General features: G+C 40.1%; 2 protein-coding genes and 1 long non-coding RNA gene across 3 annotated transcripts in view; all 3 read left to right on the forward strand.

Annotated features, from left to right (window-relative positions):
• Positions 1-2,868: 2,868 nt before the first annotated feature.
• On the forward strand, positions 2,869-3,494 carry LOC146964572 (uncharacterized). The gene is made up of 2 exons (XR_015034591.1): positions 2,869-3,027; positions 3,329-3,494. It is a non-coding gene; the product is annotated as an uncharacterized LOC146964572 (long non-coding RNA).
• A 1,624-nt stretch (positions 3,495-5,118) lies between these two features.
• Positions 5,119-6,775, forward strand: LOC146964573 (uncharacterized). The gene is made up of 2 exons (XM_085764862.1): positions 5,119-5,501; positions 6,383-6,775. The coding sequence occupies exons 1-2, from the start codon at positions 5,119-5,121 to the stop codon at positions 6,420-6,422; spliced, it is 423 nt and encodes a 140-aa protein (XP_085620988.1). The 3' UTR covers positions 6,423-6,775.
• Positions 6,776-11,456: 4,681 nt separating this feature from the next.
• Positions 11,457-20,846, forward strand: part of hibch (3-hydroxyisobutyryl-CoA hydrolase) — a 32,611-nt gene continuing 23,221 nt past the window's right edge. Inside the window, exons 1-6 of the mRNA XM_085765028.1 lie at positions 11,457-11,609; positions 11,806-11,848; positions 13,277-13,408; positions 14,398-14,482; positions 14,585-14,665; positions 15,082-15,134. Of these exons, the coding sequence (XP_085621154.1) occupies positions 11,578-11,609; positions 11,806-11,848; positions 13,277-13,408; positions 14,398-14,482; positions 14,585-14,665; positions 15,082-15,134 (426 nt within the window). The 5' untranslated portion in view covers positions 11,457-11,577. The remainder of the gene's footprint in view (positions 11,610-11,805; positions 11,849-13,276; positions 13,409-14,397; positions 14,483-14,584; positions 14,666-15,081; positions 15,135-20,846) is intronic.

A 20,846-nucleotide genomic window follows, 5' to 3' on the forward strand; every position in this document is an offset into this window, starting at 1 on the left:
GGTTTGTTTCACATTGATTTTTTTTTTTTGGGTAGTGTTTATTTCACACCAGACCACAGCAACCAGACAGTACAAACAACAGACACCAACATACCAATATGATCAGCTATGAAGCACAAATGGATCAGTTCTTTCATTTGGACTTTTAGGTGCTGAATTTGTACATTTATTCACCTCTGCACTTGCAATCAAATGTTAATGACATGTCACTTTTTAATGAAGTAGCATTCTTTGCGGTTTATTAGATTATTTATACTTCAGAGATACAAATACAAAAAAAAGTGATTTGCCCTTTGACCACTAATTCTAGCACAATTTTTCTGAGCTGGGCGGAGGGTGTGGTTGTGAATGTCCTTAGATGTTCTATTGATTAATAGGTATTATGTGGGAGTGTGTGAATGCTTCCAGTGAACGTGATATCATGGGAGTGTCTCAAGTCAATGAGTTGTGTGTTTATTTGTGCAGCTGACATTCAGGCTGCAGATTCATCATGTGGGTCTTTTTAGGTCGCTGCAGCAAATTCCATGCTTGAAAACAGGCATAAGAGACAAGACTGTAGGACTGGTTAAACTTGTCTATTGTTGAGAGTCTGAAGCATGCTGATGCCGATAAGAAAGCTGGTTTTGATTCACCCTCCTTCACCTTTTCCACACTCGGATGACACACTAAAACATTGTGCCAATCAACTGGTTTCGCAATGTTAACTGAATTGAAAGAGTGATTGATGCTCTGCAGTCATTCTGAGGTTGATACATGCAAAGGAGAACGAGGACCATGGGCTCTTCACAGGGATTCAAGTGTTTATATAGATATACTGTATATACACCTTATATACTGTATATAAACATATGTGTAAGAACAGTACATCAATCAATGATTCTTCCTCACCATTGCTGTTCACTGCCTCAGACCTAAGGTTTTACCGACTCCCTGAAAGCTGAAAACTTGAACTTGAATTGAGACTTTATTCCTAAACAGTTTACATGATATGAACGTTTCTTTAGACATGATTGGGACGTGACTCCCTCAAGAATAAACAAAAACACAACATTCCTAAAAAAAAATTTAAAAAAATCCATCCGAGAGTCTAAAAGCATACAGTGATTGTAATCCTCTGGGAGGACACTCAGTGATCCATTTCACATAACATAAAAACAGAAACAAAAGCTGCTCCCACTAAATTAATATAGGATATTCATAATGTTCATAATGAGACATATTCAAAACAGTGTCCTCGGAAATGTAGTTTTAACCCTATGACATACTTTCTGCTTTTATGAGAGACAAAAACTGATCCCAGGCCAGCAAGTATGTAGGATTCTTTATGGTTATTATGCAGTATCAGTAACTCAAAAGACACATTCTCTGTTATAACTTAACCCACTCTCTATAGTCAGGTCTAACTCTGAGGCTGAAATGAAGCCTGTGAGAGCAATGCTGGTTTAGACTTGCATGACCTGTCCCCAACAAGATAAGGGTGAATTGATTCAGGAACAGGTATACTAAGGTATACTCTCTATTGTTCTGATTGTCTCTTTCCAAAAAGGCAGAGCACAGGTCCACATTGCATGAATACAAGTGTCTTCATGCCTTTTACGTTTAAGGCTTGTCTTGAAATCTAAAGTGAGGCCTTGGATATTTATTTATTTATTTATTTATTAGGTCCATGCACTGACACAACTTGATCCTCCTGGTCTATTTGTAGGTCTGTGTCTGTGTCCATGGTGACCATGTCCATGTCTGAAAAGAAAAGCCATTTAGAAGTCACAACCTCAAAAAAAGCAAAGGTGAAAGAAAGAAAAAAAATGGAAAAGGAATGAAAAAAGTCTGGCATCACTGTCAAAAGAGAAAGAGAATCTTTCCTGATAACATCACACTGCTGCTTCTGAAAAAAACAGGTCACACAAACAAGCTTGTCTTTTTTCGAAAGACAAAAGAGCTGCAAATCAACACATTGCAAGTGCTAAGTGATGTATGTGTGCGTGTGTTTCAGTGTTCCCCAGCAGAAGGTTTTCAGGTAACAGTGTTGCATGTTAATATGAGTTTTGCTATTGCTATAATGCTATTTTAACACGTTTGAATGCATACATAGAATTAATACATAGATATGTAGATACTGTGTTTGTCTTTATTTTCATTGCAGTGACAACAAAGACAAAATCTTCTTAGCAGCCTTTATTAAGACAATTAAAGAAAGAGATCATGCAATTGATAGATATATAATCTTTTTTTTTAAGAAACATGTACATGTATTGTGTGGTGAAGATGAATCTGTCACATAACAAAGATTGATCAGATAGGAGTCAGGCTCTGCCCTCACAGTCTGCTGCTCATTGAGGTGTGGCTGCTGATAAAAGCAACAGCAGGTGACGGCTGCATCTGTGGATCTTCTCTCCTGCCATCAGTAAGTTCACCGCTAAAACTCCTCTTGTCTTCTGAATACACATAGTGTGGTGGGTGGGTGGTGGTCAGTGTTTGGTATAAGTTTGATGTTTTACATTTCATATCTTAAACCAGCCTACATTTGCATATTTTAAGTTAGCATTTTCTAACGTTTTTTTTGTTTTGTTTTTGTTTGATGAGTGTAAATGTGTCTAATTTCTTTCTACTTTACTTCTTTCTATTTTTAGGGTTTGAAGTTCCAAAATGGACAGGTGCAACCAAGGTAAACAACACTTGCATTTTTAAATAATCTTCACCTCTTTCTTCCTGTATTGACTGTGTAACATATGTAATTTATCCCACTGTCCTGCAGGTGGCCATGGGCGTGGTGGCCATGGGCATGGCCATGGATGTGGAGGTCATGGCCATGGCCATGGATGTGGCGGCGGCCACGGACATGGTCACGGATGCGGTGGCGGCGGCCATGGGCACGGACATGGGCATGGGCATGGACACGGACATGGGCATGGGCATGGACACGGACATGGACATGGACATGGACATGGCTGTGGCAAGGGCAAGCGCAGACATAGGCGTGGCCACAAGCATCGCAAGTGTCACAAGAAGGGGAAGGACTGTCACGGGGTAAGAGCCAATTGTGTACTGCAGCTCATTCACCACCGAAAGCTGGTTTGGGTCTGAAATCAAGAAACACAAGGCATAAAAAACTTTGTGACATCCTGTCTAATCAGAACTAACACAGGAAAACTGACTTTTAAGAAAGTCAGTTATCCAGTTGCTCACTGTTGTACAGATGCACGTGTGCAGGGACACTATGCTCCACTTTTACACCTTTAAGTTCAAGTATGACCCAAAACTAATACACTTCAGTTACAAAGAGGATTTAAATGATGAACTTGTGTGTGTCTCTTGTGTCCCCCTGCAGTCCTCCAGCAGCTCCTGCAGCAGCAGCAGCAGCAGCAGCAGCAGTGACTCTGATTAGACGATATCCGGATAAAACAAGGTGTCAGCTGGAAACCTCCATTCTCATGGCCCACACAATAATCTGTTAATTCCACTGCTCAAATGCATTAGTGTTTGTGCAGCCAAGGAGACAATCTTTCACTGAACATGTAAAGCTCATGTTGGCTCTGTATTAAATTCCAAAGTGAAAACAAAGATGTAGAAGCTTTCCTCTCTTTATTTACTTCTCTTTCTTAATATAAGTTTGCAGGTCCACTTGTGGATTTGGTTGCATCCATGGGTTGTTTTTGGAACACTTATGTAATCTTGTTTTCTTTCATGTTATTATCATAGAATATGTGTTTAGAGAAAGATGAAGCAATCCTGATTCAAATCTCAGCTGATCTGTGAGTGGAGCGGTGGTGGGGTCAGCTGTGACACGGTGACATGTCATTCTGAATAACACCACTAGATGGTGTTAGATGATGTGTCATTTTCAGTCTTTAGTGATCGAAGTCCTTCAGTGACTTGAATAGTATGATCATTGAGTCTTGTGATGTCATTTATTGTGTTTGACAGGAGGGATAATTAATTTAAAAAATTGTAAAATGCTTTTTGTAAAATTGAAAAAAAACAACAACAACAAAAAAACACTTTAAACACATCAGTCTGCTCATATTCTTGTCTTTGTTCCTTATCCAGTGCTTTGTTGGGACAAAAAAAAATACAAACTGTTTTAAAGAGGTATAAATTCCTAAGTGCATGTTGCACAAGACAGTACAAGGTAAAAAAAAAAAAAAAAAAGAAAGGAAAAAAACTGGTGGGAGTTGAAGCTCTGCCCTGATGAGTAGTGGACCGTTTCTTGCTGAGGTGTGGCTTTCATATAAAAACACAACCAGCAGTCAGCAGCATCTGTGGCACTCCAGCTCACAGTAAGTTTACTGATACCTATCCAGGATTAATTAACATAAAGTATTTGTCATTTACCTTTAAGAGAGAGGAGATTTTATTCCACTGCTCAAAGTGCCATTTGAGGGTTAACATTTTTAGTGTTTTAGAGGTGGGGATACAGTTGGTCCAGGTTCAGATTAGACTCAGGCTTGAGTTTGGGATAAAGAGCTCAGGAACGTATTATGTGAACAAGAGTCCTTCTGTGTGTTTTGAGTGACTGATCATCTTGCCAACATGTATTTATTTATTTTTTACCTCTGTGAACAGTATTGCATTACTCTTCCAATTATTTGTTTATCAGTAACACATATTCAATACAAATAGTGATGCGCATATGACCTAGACTGCCTGTTTGTTCAGTTGTATACCTGTATTTTTCCTCAGTAAACTGCAATACAGCATTTTGTGATTTACAACTCCAACTTACTGTTTATCCACATCCCTATGTGAAGAGGAATTTATTTTCTGTGCACTGAAATGTTTTCTTCTATTTCAGAGTTTGCATCTAAAATCTGGAAAATGTTCGGGCACAACACAGGTAAAAACAACATACTGTTTTTGACATTTGTTGATTCTCAGCCTTTTGTACTAAAACCCCCTCTCTGTCTTCTTTGCCAAACTTTCTTCACTGAATTTAAAAATTGACGTTGTGTCTATATAAAGTGAAAGAGATAATATTATAACCCCCTCTCCTAGGGAACCAGTATCAGTCTGGCTGTCATCCTCAGCCAGGTGGATACCCTCAGTGTCCAACAGGCCCTGCCCAACCACAGCCCTGCCTTCCTCAGCCATGTGGTCCTGTAGCTCCACCTTGTGGAGAGCATGAAGGTCATGGTCATGGTCATGGTCATGGTCATGGTCATGGTCATGGTCATGGTCATGGACCTGGGCCTGAATGCGGATACGGACCTGGCTACGGTCCTGGATATGGTCCTGGATGTGGGCCTGGGCACGGGCATGGGCATGGTCACCATGAACATGGTCACCACGGACATGAACATGGTCACCACGGACATGGACATGGTCACCACGGACACGGGCATGGTCACCACGGACATGGGCACGGTCATCACGGACATGGGCACGGTCACCACGGACACGGACATGGTCACCATGGACATGGGCATGGACATGGCCACAGGCATAAGCATAAGCATGGGCACATGCATGGCCATTGTCACAAGAAAGGAAGGAAGTGTCACGGGGTAAGAATCAGTTTCCCACAAATCACATTTTTATAATTGTTGAAATTTTATTTCCTTTTGAATTTAGGCCTTACATTTCACTTCATTTCCATCCATACTTATTGCATCGTTGCTATGGGGATTATGTAGCTCATTGGTCTGTCTGTCTGTTTTATCCTGACAACTGTCCCCTGGATTGTCAGAACACCACAGAGGATGAACTTATATTATATTCATCATATTCTATTCAAGTGCTCATATGAGGTTCACCATTTCCTCCTTCCTTCGTTACCGGTTTTGTTCTTTATCAGACAATAAGAAATGTCTGTTAGATTATTGATTATACGTAATAGTTATGATTTTGATTCCAACAAGTCATCAGACCAAAACACCTTCCACCACAATCCATGAACTGTTCCAGAGACTCATATCAGCATTTCCAATCTGTGATTGGTTTGTAGGCACTTGATCAAACAAGAAATCCCAGCAAAGTAGTTGTAATCATATTATTTATAAGAGTAGTGGATCAAACAGATTGTCTTGGATTACTGATTTGGATTAAACATCACTGAGCTGTCACAAAACAAGCCTACACATGCCCATAGCACCAAACACCAGACCATGTAAGCAAACAGCTGCAGAACATATAGGACAGAATGAATATCTCACTTATATCCATGAGAAGATCACACACAAATGCAAATGATGTGACTATTTAATTAATAGTGTTCATCATTAAAATAGACTGATAAATGTATTAAATAATAAAATCAAATGATACAACACACTGTCCATCAAATCTGAATTTCCATTATATCCATATCCATTATATTTATATGAAATCAATTGATTGATTAACAGAGCATGGATCAATGAAATGATGATGTGTTGTTTTGTTGTAGTCCTCCAGCAGCTCCTGCAGCAGTGACTCTGACTAGATGAAGATTCCTGTGTGGAGACGGAGCAGACTGACGTTCACCTGGACCCCTCCATCCTCCAACCTATACAAATAATCAGCTATTCAACTGCTTACATTTCAAATCGTGTGGGTTTTGCTTTTCAACTTGAATATTTGAGTCATGATTAGTTTTTGCTTCTTGCATGTGAAGTATTAAGCCAATACATATTAAAGCAGAACGAGCTACACATTTCCATCATGTGCAGCACCACTGCTCCAGTCTCTGACAGCAGTGCTGCTTTAAATGACCTGTACTGTGTGTTTATATACTGTACACTGATAATTGTTCCTCTGTGATAAACAACATAAAACTGCTCAGAATAAAGTCAAGATACCTCAACAATGTCTTTTGCCTCTTTCTTCTCTATTCCATGTGACCTCAGAGTGTGTGCTCAGTATAAATGTACATTATCTTTATTTACCCAGGGAAGGTCGAATTAGGACCTTTGTTCAGCAATGTTTTCATACACACCCTGCACCTTCCCAGCACATTCTCCTAATCCCTGTTATGTCTCTAAACCTGATTTATGAACTGTGAATCTCACATTTCCCTGACATGATTAATTCAAGAGCAGCCCGGTGTCTTTTGTGTAAACTGTGAATGAAATATTAAAACCTCACATGGGCCAGGTGGCTGGTCCTGCTCTGACTTGTATGGTCAGAAACATGCACAAACACCAGCACCAGTTAGTGGTGCTGGGACTTTTATAGAATAGAATATTATTATGTCGTTGCACAACAGTGACATTTTAAAAAGCACCTCAAAACTTATTTGTTTAGGCAGGCATTTTCTTTAGCCTGACACCTAATTTGCTGTATGTATTTTTGTATGCTTGTATGCAATCGTGTTCATTTGTTTTCTCTTCTTAACCCTTTAAAGCAATTTGTGAGCTTTCTCTGCGAAAAGTGCTATACAAATAAATGTTATGAATGTTATAAATTGGAGCTACCATTGTAGAATAACATTTATCCGAAAAATTATAATAAAAATTAATAAAAATAATAAGAAAGTGAATAATATCAAACAGCTTATAAAACTGAGCAACACACATTATGTAATGTTAGCCATGATTTGCTTGAGAATATTACATGAATCAGATCATCAATTTATCAGGCAACAAAAGAAACCCTGAATTTGAATGTATTCACATTTGAAAATAATTCCAACATCTCTGAGGACAAAAGGCTCAGTGCAGCAAACTCTGAAAGGATTTTGTGTGGGTGTGTTGGGTTTTACAGTGAATTTTAACTTTTATCCTCAGGGGACTTTATGAATCACCATGAATAATAGAAATATCTACAAGGAATCCTTTGTCCCCCCTTTCTTTTAACTAACTTTTTAACTAATAAATTAATAAGGATCCAGTAGATCAGAGCGAATGGTGGTGCTCCTGGCTTAGTAGCAGTTTTTCACAGTTAATTAAGCTAATATGGTTTATTGTGGGTGGAGTTTTATTTTTTCTGAATGCAATATGCTTTATAAGCGAACACAGTAAACATATTTTTTGTGTTCATATTTTGGTCTGTGTGTACGGTTTGTTAAAGATAACCCACACACACACACCCAGTAAGATCACAGAACAAAAATGTCCTGATAGGAGACCAGGCTTCAAATTGAGGTGCAGCTGCAGATAAAAAGGAGCAAGAGGTGACAGCTGTCTGTGGATCAGCTCTGCAGCTCTCTGGAAGTTCTCCTCTGAATCTCTGCAGGTGATTTGCTTTGATGCCCTTTGACTTTCTCTGACTGTATATATGCATATTTGAAGATAAGCTGTGTTGATGCATTCAAGAAGTTTGTTTCTTTCTTCTCAGGATCTGTAGTTTCATCTGAGGTTTCAGAATGTCCGGACACAACCAAGGTATGAAGCTGCTTTTAAATAACGTATATAAGATGTGCATCACATTGTATTGAGCAATCATTTAGCTAAATATTGACTTGTGATCTGATCCCTAATGTTCAGGAAACCAGTACCCCTCTCCAAACCATCCCCAGCAGATGCCAGCTGTCCCTTCAAACTGCCCTCCTCAGCCCCACGGTCCACATGGAGGACACCCCGGATGTGGACCTGGCCAAGGGCACGGACACGGGCACGGACATGGACATGGATGCGGAACTGGTCATGGCCATGGGCACGGCCATGGGCATGGGCACGGACATGGCCATGGGCACGGACATGGACACGGACACGGACACGGACACGGACACGGACACAAGCACAAGCACAAGCACAAGCACAAGCATGGTCACAAGCATGCCAAGTGTCACAAGAAAGGAAAGGACTGTCATGGGGTAAGAGCCAGTCATTCGGTCAGATATGATGCTTTGGATGCTGATTTTATTTCCTTCAGAACAAACAAATCAGAAGAGACACCTCACCATAGAAATGTTGTGGTATTGTTTATACTAGCACATGCACCTGCCATGAGTCAGTGTAATTCTTGTTATTCACAACCCTGTAAAGTCTGAACCATTAAATAATTGTCAGAAAATTCTAAAATTTTGAAATTGGACCCTTTATTGGAACTTCTGACAAAAAAATGTAAATATAATATAAGAATATAAGAAAATTGCCTTACATATCTGCTGTATCTATTTTGATACACACATTTTCAACACGGTTCTACTATAAAATAAGTTGCAATGTCAATGCAGTAACTATTCCTATTGAAGTTTCAGTAGCAATTTTTAAGTTTTTCTTACCTTAACTTTTTCAAAATTGGCAAAAATATCCGTGAGAAAACACATTTGGGTCACTGACTGACAACAGCCATATTGGATGTCCCAAGTGAAGACCTGCTGGTGCATAAATAACTGAACCCTGGTGGATTGTCTGATAATTGTATCTGATTGTAAACATTAGGTTTTTCAGGGGGAAAAAATCACAGTGAGGGTGTAGAGGTCTCAAAAACTCATGTATTTTTATGTATCAAATTTGATACAAATGGCATTTAAGATGAAACAATCTGGCCTTACACCAGTGTCAGAGGATTGTACTGATGTTTCTGTTGTGTTCGTCTCTGTTGCAGTCCTCCAGCAGCTCCTGTAGCAGCGACTCCGACTGATGACCTTCATCTTCCTACTATATATCATAATCAACTGCTTACACATGTACTGTAGCTTAAGATCTATTTGTATCAAACACATTTCTACAAAAATCTACCCAAATAAATGATCAGAACTCATAGCATGAAAATAAATATTTAGCTTCCACATCAAATAATCTTAAATTGTTCATATTATGTGTGTGATAAATGTCAGTAAATGAATGATGTAGCGTCTTGGGTTTTTATTTTGTTTCATGTCCCTGTTTCATCTGATGATGGTGAATGTAACAAGAGCAGCCTGTTGTTTGCCCAGCCAGGGTTAGGGTGTGACTGGACCGAGGGTTTGTTCAGTCACACAGGGTCATGCAACACATCACACACCCTGAAACAGCCAGTACAATCGCCCAATTGTTGTTTTAATAACCTGTGTAATCAAACACTCTAAGCTTATGTTGATATGAAGCCCTTTACATAACAAGTTCACTGTTTCTTGTTCCTGCTCTAAAAAGATTCATCGTAGATAAAAGATGCATCAAGTAAAAGTAACAACACTTATATATACTTACGTATACTTTACTTTGGTAAAAGTATAGATGTTTGTAGCATTATGTATTTGCAGTTGCAAAAGTCACTGTACTGTGCACAATGGCCAATTATGTAACTGTTTTGTTATCATAATTTCTCTGTGCAACATTTTAATGAGGCAAATCTAATTAGGCCTCTCTGTGAACTGATGGGCAGCAAGACATCATTTCATAAGTTGCCCATCGGCCAATAATATACAGAGCCTTGCAAAAAGTATTCATACTCCTTGAACTTTTCCACATTTTGTTACATTACAGCCACAAACTTAAATGTATTTTATTCGGATTGTATGTGATAGACCAACACAAAGTAGTGCATACTTTGTGGAAGGAAAATGATACATGGTGTTCAAGATTTTTTTTTTTTTTTTTTTTTTACAAATGAAAGACCAAAATTGCCATGAAACATGGTGGTGGCAGCATCAGGCTGTGGGGAGGCTTTCCTACAGGGAAGCTGCTCAGAGTTGATGGGAAGATGGATTGAGCTAAATACAGGACAATCCTGGAGGAAAAGCTGTTAGAGGCAGAAAAAGACTTGAGACTGGGACGGAAGTTCACCTTCCAGCAGGACAACCACCCTAAACACACAGGCAGAGCTACTGTACAATGGACTGGTTTACATCAAAGCATCCACGTGTTAGAACGGCCCAGTCAAAGTCCAGACCTCAATCCTGTTAAGAATCTGTGGCAAGACTTGAAAACTGCTGCTCACAGACTCTCTCCATCCAATCTGACTGAACTGGAACTGGTTTGCAAAGAAGAATGGACAAAAATGTCAGTGTGTAGATGTGCAAAACTAGTAGAGACATACTACCCTAAAGGACTTGCAGCTGTAAGCAGTAAAATGCTATTCAACAAAGTATTGACTCAGGGGGCTGAATATACATGCCACACTTTGCAGATTTCTATAAAAATCTTGAACAACATTTTTTCTTCCACTTCACAACTATGTGCTACTTTGTGTTGGTCTATCACATAATATCACAATAAAATACATTTAAGTTTGTGGTTATATAACGTGACCAAAATTTTATAGAACAGGAGTCGAGGAATAAAATAGTAGACAAATTGTGCAAATATCTCCAAATTATACAGTAAAGTTTTCATCCACCTTTGTTCATCATTTCTAGCTGAGTGTTATTTACACTATACTCTTTTTCACTTTTTGTTCCTCTAGCGCCACATGCTGGAAAAAAATATAAACCAGCAAAAATAAATGTCCCATGTTCAGTAGGCTATAGCCGATAATATAATACATCCATGGCTATAGCTACCTGCTCCACGCACTGGGTGGCAGTGTGGTGTAAACACGACCGGTTCGGCCTTCCTCGGTGGTGTGTACGCCCACCTTTACGTCATCAGCACCGACCAATCAGAGCTTGTCCGTCACATCTTCCAGGAAGTAAACGCAAAAAATACTTGCGAAGGGAGCGAGCAGGAGACAGCAGCTGCAGTGTCTCAAGGAGCAACACACACGACACAGATATTATTATTGATAATAATAATAATAATGTCCCTAACGGCTTTGACGTCGGCATACAGGTGGGTGCTGAATGATGTCATTTGATAGAAGACTGTAGCCTGACATGTTTTTCTGCAGCCTGTGTGACAGTGAAGTTGGAAATGCTTCATGCCAGAGATCCGTGCAGGATGCTGGTGAACTTTCTGTGTGTGTGTTAGAAGTTGGAAAGAGTGTAAATACTGTGATGGTACAGTGATGAAGGTTTGTCTCATGCAGACTGAGGACCCTTTGCAGACTACAGCGACTCCAGGGCCACATGGTGAGTTCCACCCCTCCTCTCTGCTCACATTCACCTCTGAGCTCAGCTGACTGTCAACTCTCATGCTTCAAGTGGCTCCTCCTGACAGATCAAGTGGTTTTGCAGAAAGACACCTCCTCACCATGGCAACACTGACCTTCAACCTCAGCAGATAAAGTTTTATTTAGGGGATCTGAGTGAACACAGTTGTTTAATACCAGTGTCCAGTATCTGCAGCTGTTGGGCTCAGGTTGTCCATTAAAAACATAGTTCAACATTTTGTCAAAATTTGTCTATTGCCATAATCCCTATAGTCATAGCAGTAGGTTCGTTACCTTCAAATACACAATCCAACAACTCCAAAACACTCTCAAGGACAAGTTGTGACCTACACATTCACCACACTATGAAATAATCATGTAACATTATGAGACAGAGTTGTTTTTGAGGCAAATGCAAAGCTGGAACTACATTCCAGACACCCTGCTTGGCAAGTAGTAGCCTACAAGTAGTTCCTTGTATTTGCTTCATGTGTCATAATGTTACATAATACATTATTATTTCATAGCATGGTGAATGTGCAAGTCACAACTTTCCCACAAGAGCATTTGTGAATTGTTGGATTGTGTATTTGATGAGTTTGATGAGGGACAGGAGACATGTACCATTCACCTCCATTGTGTTCACTGAGCAGCTCACGTCTCTGCCCCGCTGATCTCAAAACAACATGCACCGATAATTAAAGGTAATGAACCTACTCCTGTGACATAATAGGGATAATGGCAATAGGCGGCTTTGTCAAAAAATGTTGAACTATCCCTTTAAGGTTGCTGGTTTGATCCCTATGTCCTCTGATCTGTATGTTGATTGACTGAGTGAATTGAGCCGATAAAAGGAAATACATTGATGTGAGGTTTTCATTCAAACATAATAGAGACTGTTTTATAATGTTTTTCATTTCTTTCTTTTTTCTTTTTCCTTTATTTAACCAGGTAAAAACTCATTGAGATTTAAAAACCTCTTTTACAAGAGCAACCTGGTTGAGAGAGCAGCGCACAAACAACTCTACATAGATTTACACAATCAACATAAGAATTGACAGATGACAGATAACAGAGGGCAAATTACAAATTACATGAGGCAATCACAATCACAGGAGTCGATGGATCTCCTTTCTCTATCCTTTAAAGTTGATCTGAATTCCCCAGGCTAATAAATTCAGTCAGTTTTAAGTCTTTCTGCAGGTCATGTTAAAGATTGTGTGAAGCCAACCTCCATTTTCACAGCTTAATTTATTGGTGTACGTTGTGTATTTAGACAATCCTCACTCACAGAGACACTCATTGCTCTGTAATCTGCTAAGCTGATGATTCTCTGTTCACTTTGCGGCCGAGTGACTCTGCTCTTGTCTGTTGTGAAGATCTGTCTGTCGTCTCTGTTTCCCATCAGATGTCCAGTCATGTGGAACCAGAGGTTGTCATGGAGAGAGTGGGCCGAGCTGGTGTCATCACCATGAACAGGCCCAAAGTCCTCAACGCCCTCAACCAGAACATGATCCGACTGATCTACCCTCAGCTCAAGGTGTGTGGACAGCCTGGTTAACTCAACTGGGGCAAATGTCAAGGACCCGAGTGTGTCAAGTGTCGTTTATTACAGCTGTGTGTGACTGATCGTAAATGATACTAGTATCTCACTTAGTTTTACTTTCTCAAGGTCTTGATGTTATTGAGGGTTTGAAGAGCTGTTAAGATTTACAGAAGCAAAGTGTTCTGTATAAAAACACTTTTATCCCAAACTGCAATGAGCATATGATAGTTTTCAGGATGCAATTACTTTATTGTTGGATAGCAAAGGGCACGCACAAAAATCTTTTATTATGAATTTAAATTAAAATGGCCGTCATTTTGTGTTTGTTTTTGTGTCTCGATATGGATTACATAGTTCTGAACAGTCTTTTTTAGAAGTTGTGGCTTAGGCAGATATAGGCTAAATATGAACTTTACAGTTTGGATCAAAAGTTTTAAAGTTTGTCCAGACCTTTAAAGATGTAGGTACAAGTTTAATTCCTACCGGCCAGTGCGTATCGCACTCTCACTCACCCGCTGTTGCCAGGTATGCCAGCGGCTAGTAGCTAAAGCTAAGCTAATGCTAACCATATTTAACGAGCAGCAGCTCCACTGTTCACAGCGGACTGGAAACACATCAGAATCATTTCACACTAACTCACCTGCAGACGAACCCGACAAACCCGCAGCATCACGCCTTCTAGCCTACTGGCTGACCGTTAGTTAGTATTAGCATTAGCTAGTTCCGCCTCATGTGACATCAACATAACCAGATGTAAATATTTATACATTTTGGACCTGTCAAAATTCATAAAACAATTACTGTATTTATACACTGTAAAAAAAAATTCAGTAAAATGAATACTTTTATTCTGCACCCCCTTTTTGAAAAATGAATCGTTTTGATGAAAATTTGGTAGCTATAACCTTTAACTAGTAATGTGTTTTTTGTGTCTGATGATGATTTCGTGTTAATCAGTGTGTTTTGTGTGTGTGTTGTTGTAGAAATGGGAGAACGACAATGGTACTGACATTGTCATTATTAAAGGAGCAGGTGGAAAAGCTTTCTGTGCAGGGGGAGACATCAGAGGTGAGCAGCAGCCTCAGCCGCGGCAGCAGCAGCAGCTTTTTAAATGTGGAACATCCTGACTGCAGCAGAAACATGTGGCTACGTTCATGTTTGTCTCCTCAGCGGTCACAGAGGCGGGGAAGGTGGGCGACCCTCTGGCACAGGACTTCTTCCGGGAGGAATACATTCTCAACAACGCCATAGGTACGCTCACTGTGGAGGTCAAACTGACACGAGGACAGATGAGGACACTGACATGATGAACATTCAGTTCATAAAAACACATTACAACATACTGTACACAATGCTGATTTTTATTACATAATGATGTGTATCAGTTTTTGTAAAACATAATTTTCATGAAACAATAAAACATTAATCATGACAGTGTGATACAGTCCAGTACTCAGATATGCAAAGCCAGGTCTATTGTTTTCTTTATAAGCGATTCCTATGTTGAAACATTATTATGGTCCTCAGACTATTATCTGAGGTTGGCAGATCTGCTTTTATATTCATTCAGATGGAAAGTTGTTACATTTCCACACACATCTCTGTCTTATCACTTGGTTTCAAACATTTTCTCTCATGTTTTAACACATTTTATTCCACTTTTCCAGGGACATACAAGAAACCATACATCGCCCTTATTGATGGAATAACAATGGGAGGGGTAAGTCATATATTTACTTTATCTGGGCTCAGTTAACTTTAGAGAGTTAAGTTGTGGATGAGATATTTGTGCATTTTCAGGCAAACACCTTTCCCCGTCCTGATACCAACTGTTGTCCTCTAGCTTTGCTCTGTGAATAAGCGATGAGTGATGCTACATGGTTGTCCAGTAGGTGTCAGTAGAGCACAGTCATCCACTGCTGCCTGTGGCAAGGTGGCCTCTGGTTGGAGGAAATGTGTAGTGACAAAGCAAAGTTGCAGTCTCTGGTTTTTCCCTCCAGGTGTCAGATATCATTGGAATATGAATTGTCACCTTTTGCTCCACAGTAACGGTGCTGATTTGCAGGTCAGACAGAGCTGCACCCGCACTCTGTCAGGACTTTGATAGAAAACCACCTTGTAATACCTTGGATTCTCAGACACGGTGTCTGATGTTTGGATGAGCCTGTTCTCATCTCCTCTGTCGTGACCTTGACTGTGATTTTACCCCTGAAGTGTGGCCGAGGTCGCTCGGAGCTGCCGGCATCTGCTGGGTCGTTACTCATCGTGTCTCTGATGTGCGTCAGCGTCCCCGTGGCGCAGACATGTGTGAGGACCTAACAAGGCCTTCTCTACAGCAGCTCCACTCACACTGTGAATCCTGTGGTACATGGTGCAGATCGGTGTTTGAGCCGCTGTTTTTTCACCTGTTGAAAAATAGCAAGGTGCATCTCAAGAAATGAGGATACAACTGTCAGGTCAGCGTCTTCTCCATGATAGAGGAGCTACTGAACTGAACCAGACTCAGGAAAGTTGATCATCTGATTAGAGTGTGACACCATTAGGTTACAATACTGAACTTTATCACTCTATTCTAAATATTCTAAATTCTGAAATACTGAATTTTGGGTTTTCATTGAATATAAGTCATAATCATTACAATTAAAAGAAATTTGAACATGAAATATTTCAGTCTATGTGTAATAATGAACCTATATAATATATGAGTTTCACTATTTGAATTGAAGTGAATAACAAAATATTTCTGAATAGGTATATGGAAGATGAGGGATAAAAATGAATTGCTAAATATAGGGGATATTATAAGTTAATATGGATATTTATGTAGTATATGTTTTTATATATTTTTATGGATGTAGTATGTTTAATGATATGGATATTTATGTAAAAATATATATATATATGATTTGATGATGCTTATATCTTTATTTTTTGTTTTTCTTGTATTATTTTTACATTTTAGACACATTCGTTCGAAATAAATTCATTCATTCATAAGTACTGAAATAAATGAACTTTTCTATGATATCCTATGATTTCTGGGATGCACCTGTACATTTAACCAGTGACGTCATAGGTCTTTGTGTTTTTGGTGTCTGATCTTTACACTTGATGCTCGTGTGGTTTTATTTTGGAGGCATGTCAGCTCTTTTTAATGTCAGAGAATTAGGAACAATAGTCGGAGACTGGCTGAAGAATATAAAGTGACAGTAGTATGGTGATGCATGGTTTTTGTGTTGTTGTGTTGAACCATACGGTGAGAGCGACTGTGTTTGTATCAGCCAGGTTTGCTGTTGGGCAGCTAATGCACAGTGAGCTGAGCCAAGCCTCTTTTTTTTTTTTTTTTTTTTTTTTTTTTACTGAAAACAGCTGCCTGCATCTGGACGTCAGACTGCAGGGGTGAAGCAGCAGAGGCCAGAAAATCAAAAACAATGAGATTAAAGAAGTTTGAACTCTCCTTTCACATCACACAAACATTGTTATTCCATAACACAGATGAGTCCAGCTCCTCTTCATCTTGAATTCACTTACAAATATCAACAACCATAAATATTCCACTTGTTTTAATGTAGACAGATCAAACTTTCTTGTGGCTGAAAGGACTCCCACCTCGGCCTCTTTCATCTTTTTACATATTTTCCCAATGGGAGTTTCAGAGAAGGAAGAATCATCTTGTTTTGCTGTGTTTGGACAGCCATGATGATAATAACTCCCCACTTTTACACAACAGACAGAGGCTGTAATTTATTTGTCAGAGCAAACCTGAAGAGACAGTTTAAGGGAGCGTCCTGCAGACAGCTGAGCGCTCGGCAGCCATGCATGTTGTTGCACCGCGTGCCTCGGTGTGAAGTCACTTCTGTTCACTATCCCAGCTGAAAAACCCCCTCCAAAGCTGTGCTGTTTGTAGATTTACTCGCACCGCTCATCATCACACTCTGTTTTATTGTTTCCAGCCCTTTGACGGCTCTGAGAATAGATGGCCATTTGAAGTCTTGCTTCAAACATCTGTCACGTTTGCACGCAGACGCCGATGTTGATGCGAACCGTCCTTCTGGGTAGATCTCTGCTTAATGTGTGTAGTGGCGTTAAAAAAAAAAAAAAAAAAAAACCAGGGCTAGTTCTATATAAGGAAAAGTCCTGGAGGCAGCCGAGTCTCTGCTGCTCCCAGATCAGCTCTGAACTCGGGGCAGAACTCCCACGTCGAACACGTATTCTGGACTTCATGATAACAAACCAACAGGGAATAAAGACATGTCATTAGCAGGTCACACACACACACACACACACACACACACAGAGTGACCCTCTCTTACATCACAGGATCTTATCTCACGAACATCAATCATTGCTCTCCAAGTTTCAAATCCCAGGGTTTAAGGTCTGTGAGTGCTGAAGTGTTATTAATCCCTGTCTGCTGCGCTCTGCCTCTGAACAGACACCGTGTCTCTGTCTGTCCACTCTCTCTCACTTTGCTCTTCAGGTTTCAAACATTTACACAGGGGCCGCCGAGCAGCTGATGGATATTTGTCGAGAGTTGTGTGACTGTAATCTGTTCCTCGTGGATCTCGTCTCCAGATCCTCCGTGTTGTTGGCCCCGAATACTTTTGTGCAAGAGTGATGTGGAAAGAGAAGCGAGGAGGCGTGTTGTTGGTTTTCAAACAGACGTCCCCTTCCCTTTAAGTGTTTATACCTGTGTGTCTTCAGCAGTCTGCGTTACAACACACTGTGGTTCTGCTGTAGCTGCAGAGATCCTACTCCATCATTTTAATGGATTTCACCTCACCTGCTCGATCGATATGTGGTTTATACCAAGTGAGCCAAACATCCTAATGAAGGCTTTATGAAGCGCTCGGCCATTCTTAGTCAGCGTAAACGCCGCCCGGCCTGGTTGTAAATTCTCTGGATCTATTCTTTCTGTGTAAACATGTTCCTCTTGCAGCTTTTCCTCATTTCCATTGTTTACAGCAGTATGAGGGGACATGTTCTTATATGGAGCTCGGTGGTACCACACCACCACCTACCAGTGTTCCACTACTTTTATGGTGAAACTCTGCTGATGTGAGGAATCGAACGGTCCCTCGCTCTTTCCCGGAGCATCCAACCAATCGCCGGCAAAAAAACATGTTTTTTGTTTTTTTTCCCCTGTTTCTCGCCCTCGTGTTAAAAAGCTTCTATTCCTGCACCGTGGGGGGAAGTTGTTGCCGTTGCATCTGTGGTTAATCTATCTTATATTTCAAGTGCACTTGATTCAGCCTGACTCACACAGGATCTAATAATAAATAGACACAAGTTGAGCACTGGATGTTTTTGCTATAACATGATTTATTCAAATTAAACTCTTGAAAGTCAGTGTTAATTACGACAGTGTTATAAAACATGCAGCATATAAATTAGCAGTTTATGAAATCATTCAATACTTGAGTTGATTATCATCCAATTTTATGTTTGTTTTCATAGAAATTAGCTGTTTAGATATAATTTTAATTTCTTAATAATTGACAGAAACTCACATAACAGAGGTCATTCTGAACAGGGCTTTTTCACAGCAGACGTTTCAGCTCTGCTCAGTGTCACAGTGAAGATCAACTCGTGACTGCACAGAACCAGGAACTGAAGCAGCTTAATGGAATTTTTATTATTTGAACCTATGATTTTTGCTGTAATTTGAAAAGGGAATACCAGCTACTAGCTGCTGTTAAAGGGATAGTTCAACATTTTGGCAAATTGGCCCATTGCCATAATCCCTAGTAGCAGTAGGTTCGTTACCTTTAATTGTCGGTGCAAGCTATTTTTAGAACGGCAGAGCAGAGCCGCAAGCTGCTCAGAGCTACGCTACGGAGGCTCATGGAATTTCTTGGTTTCCCTCATCAAACTCATCAAATACACAATCCAACAACTCCAAAAGGCTTTCGTGGACAAGTTGTGACCTGCACATTCACCACGCTATCAGATAATAATGAAATGTTACGAAACAGAGTTGTTTTAGAGGTAAATTCATGCAAAACCGTTGATGCGCGTTTCCGTCAGGGGCGGTTTTTCGGCAAGCAGTCTCTGCATTTGCCTCGAAAACAACTCCGTCTTGTAACGTTCCGGTCACACCTTTTCCATGAGAGCGTTTTGGAGTTGTTGGATTGTGTATTTGACAAGTTTGGGAAACCAAGGAATCCCATTAACCTCCGAGCAGCTCGCGGCTCTGCTCCACCGTTCTAAAAATAGCTTGCACTGACAATTAAAGGTAACAAACCTACTCATAAAACTATAGGGAATATGGCAATGAGCCAATTTACCAAAATGTTGAGCTATCCCTTGAACATGATATCACTTTTCTGCTTAGAGTTTGTTAAAGCAGAAGTAAGTGGTCCGGTCGTTTTCGCTAATGCTGCGTTCCAGGCAGGCTTTTCGAGTGGGGCTCAGAGCAGAGCAGAGTTCTGCTTTAATACGTGAGCTTGTATTTACACTGAAAACATCTGTAGGCTATAACACTGAGTCTATTTGACAACAAACCCCCTGTAGGCTGAACTATGTCAAACGGGAGTCATGTGCTTTTTACCAAATATGCTCGTCCGTCAGTCATAATGCAAATGATTCACATGGCTCGAAAATGTCAGTGTAATGAGCCAATATGACATCACTCCTTATTATGATGTAATTATTATTATATGAATAATGGTAATAATAAAGTTTAATTATTAAAATAGCTAATTTTTCGAGTTATCACACAAATTACTTCCTTCCTAGTTTGATGTGTAAATAAACTAATGGCTGACACGTCTTAAAAATAAACAGGGTTCAGTCCTGCCTCTGTTCTAATCTCCACACCTCCGTCCCTCTGAGGGGAAGTGAAGTCAGTGAGTGTCTTTGCCCTGAGCCTGAGTGCTGACGTGTTGACAAAGTGCAGTCATGGTGTATTTCATGACCTGAGCCGACAGGAGCCACAGTCTGCGTCTCCTGTGTCTGTCTTTGTGTCCTGCGTGGGGATCCGGCTCTCACAGACACACAGCTCCTCCTGGCACAGTCTGTTCACTCTCCACTCTAGTCCAGTGGTTTTAATCCTCGCCGCTCTCTGGCTCTGTGGCTGCTCACTAAGAGCAAGGTGAAGACATCTTGTTTATTTTAATCACACACTCGCTAATAGTTGGTTCGCAGTGATCCAGCTCTCAGCAGGCAGCATCCTTTACGTTTGTGTAGAGGTTTTTATTTCATAGACTATTTTTATTGATGTGTATGAATGCAGCTTGAAGTCAATATTTCATTTATTACCAGTCCACACTTTAAAGGGATAGTTCACCATTTATTTAACATGTTTTTTAAAGAAATGCTCTGTTTTAAAGGGATAGTTCGACATTTTGGCAAATTGGCCCATTGCCATAATCCCTATAGTCATAGCAGTAGGTTCATTACCTTTAATTGTTGGTGCAAGCTATTTTAGAAC

The sequence above is a fragment of the Trachurus japonicus genome, chromosome 21 (genome assembly GCF_045865225.1).
Source record: "Trachurus japonicus isolate A0001 chromosome 21, Traja_1.0".
Taxonomy (NCBI): domain Eukaryota; kingdom Metazoa; phylum Chordata; class Actinopteri; order Carangiformes; family Carangidae; genus Trachurus; species Trachurus japonicus.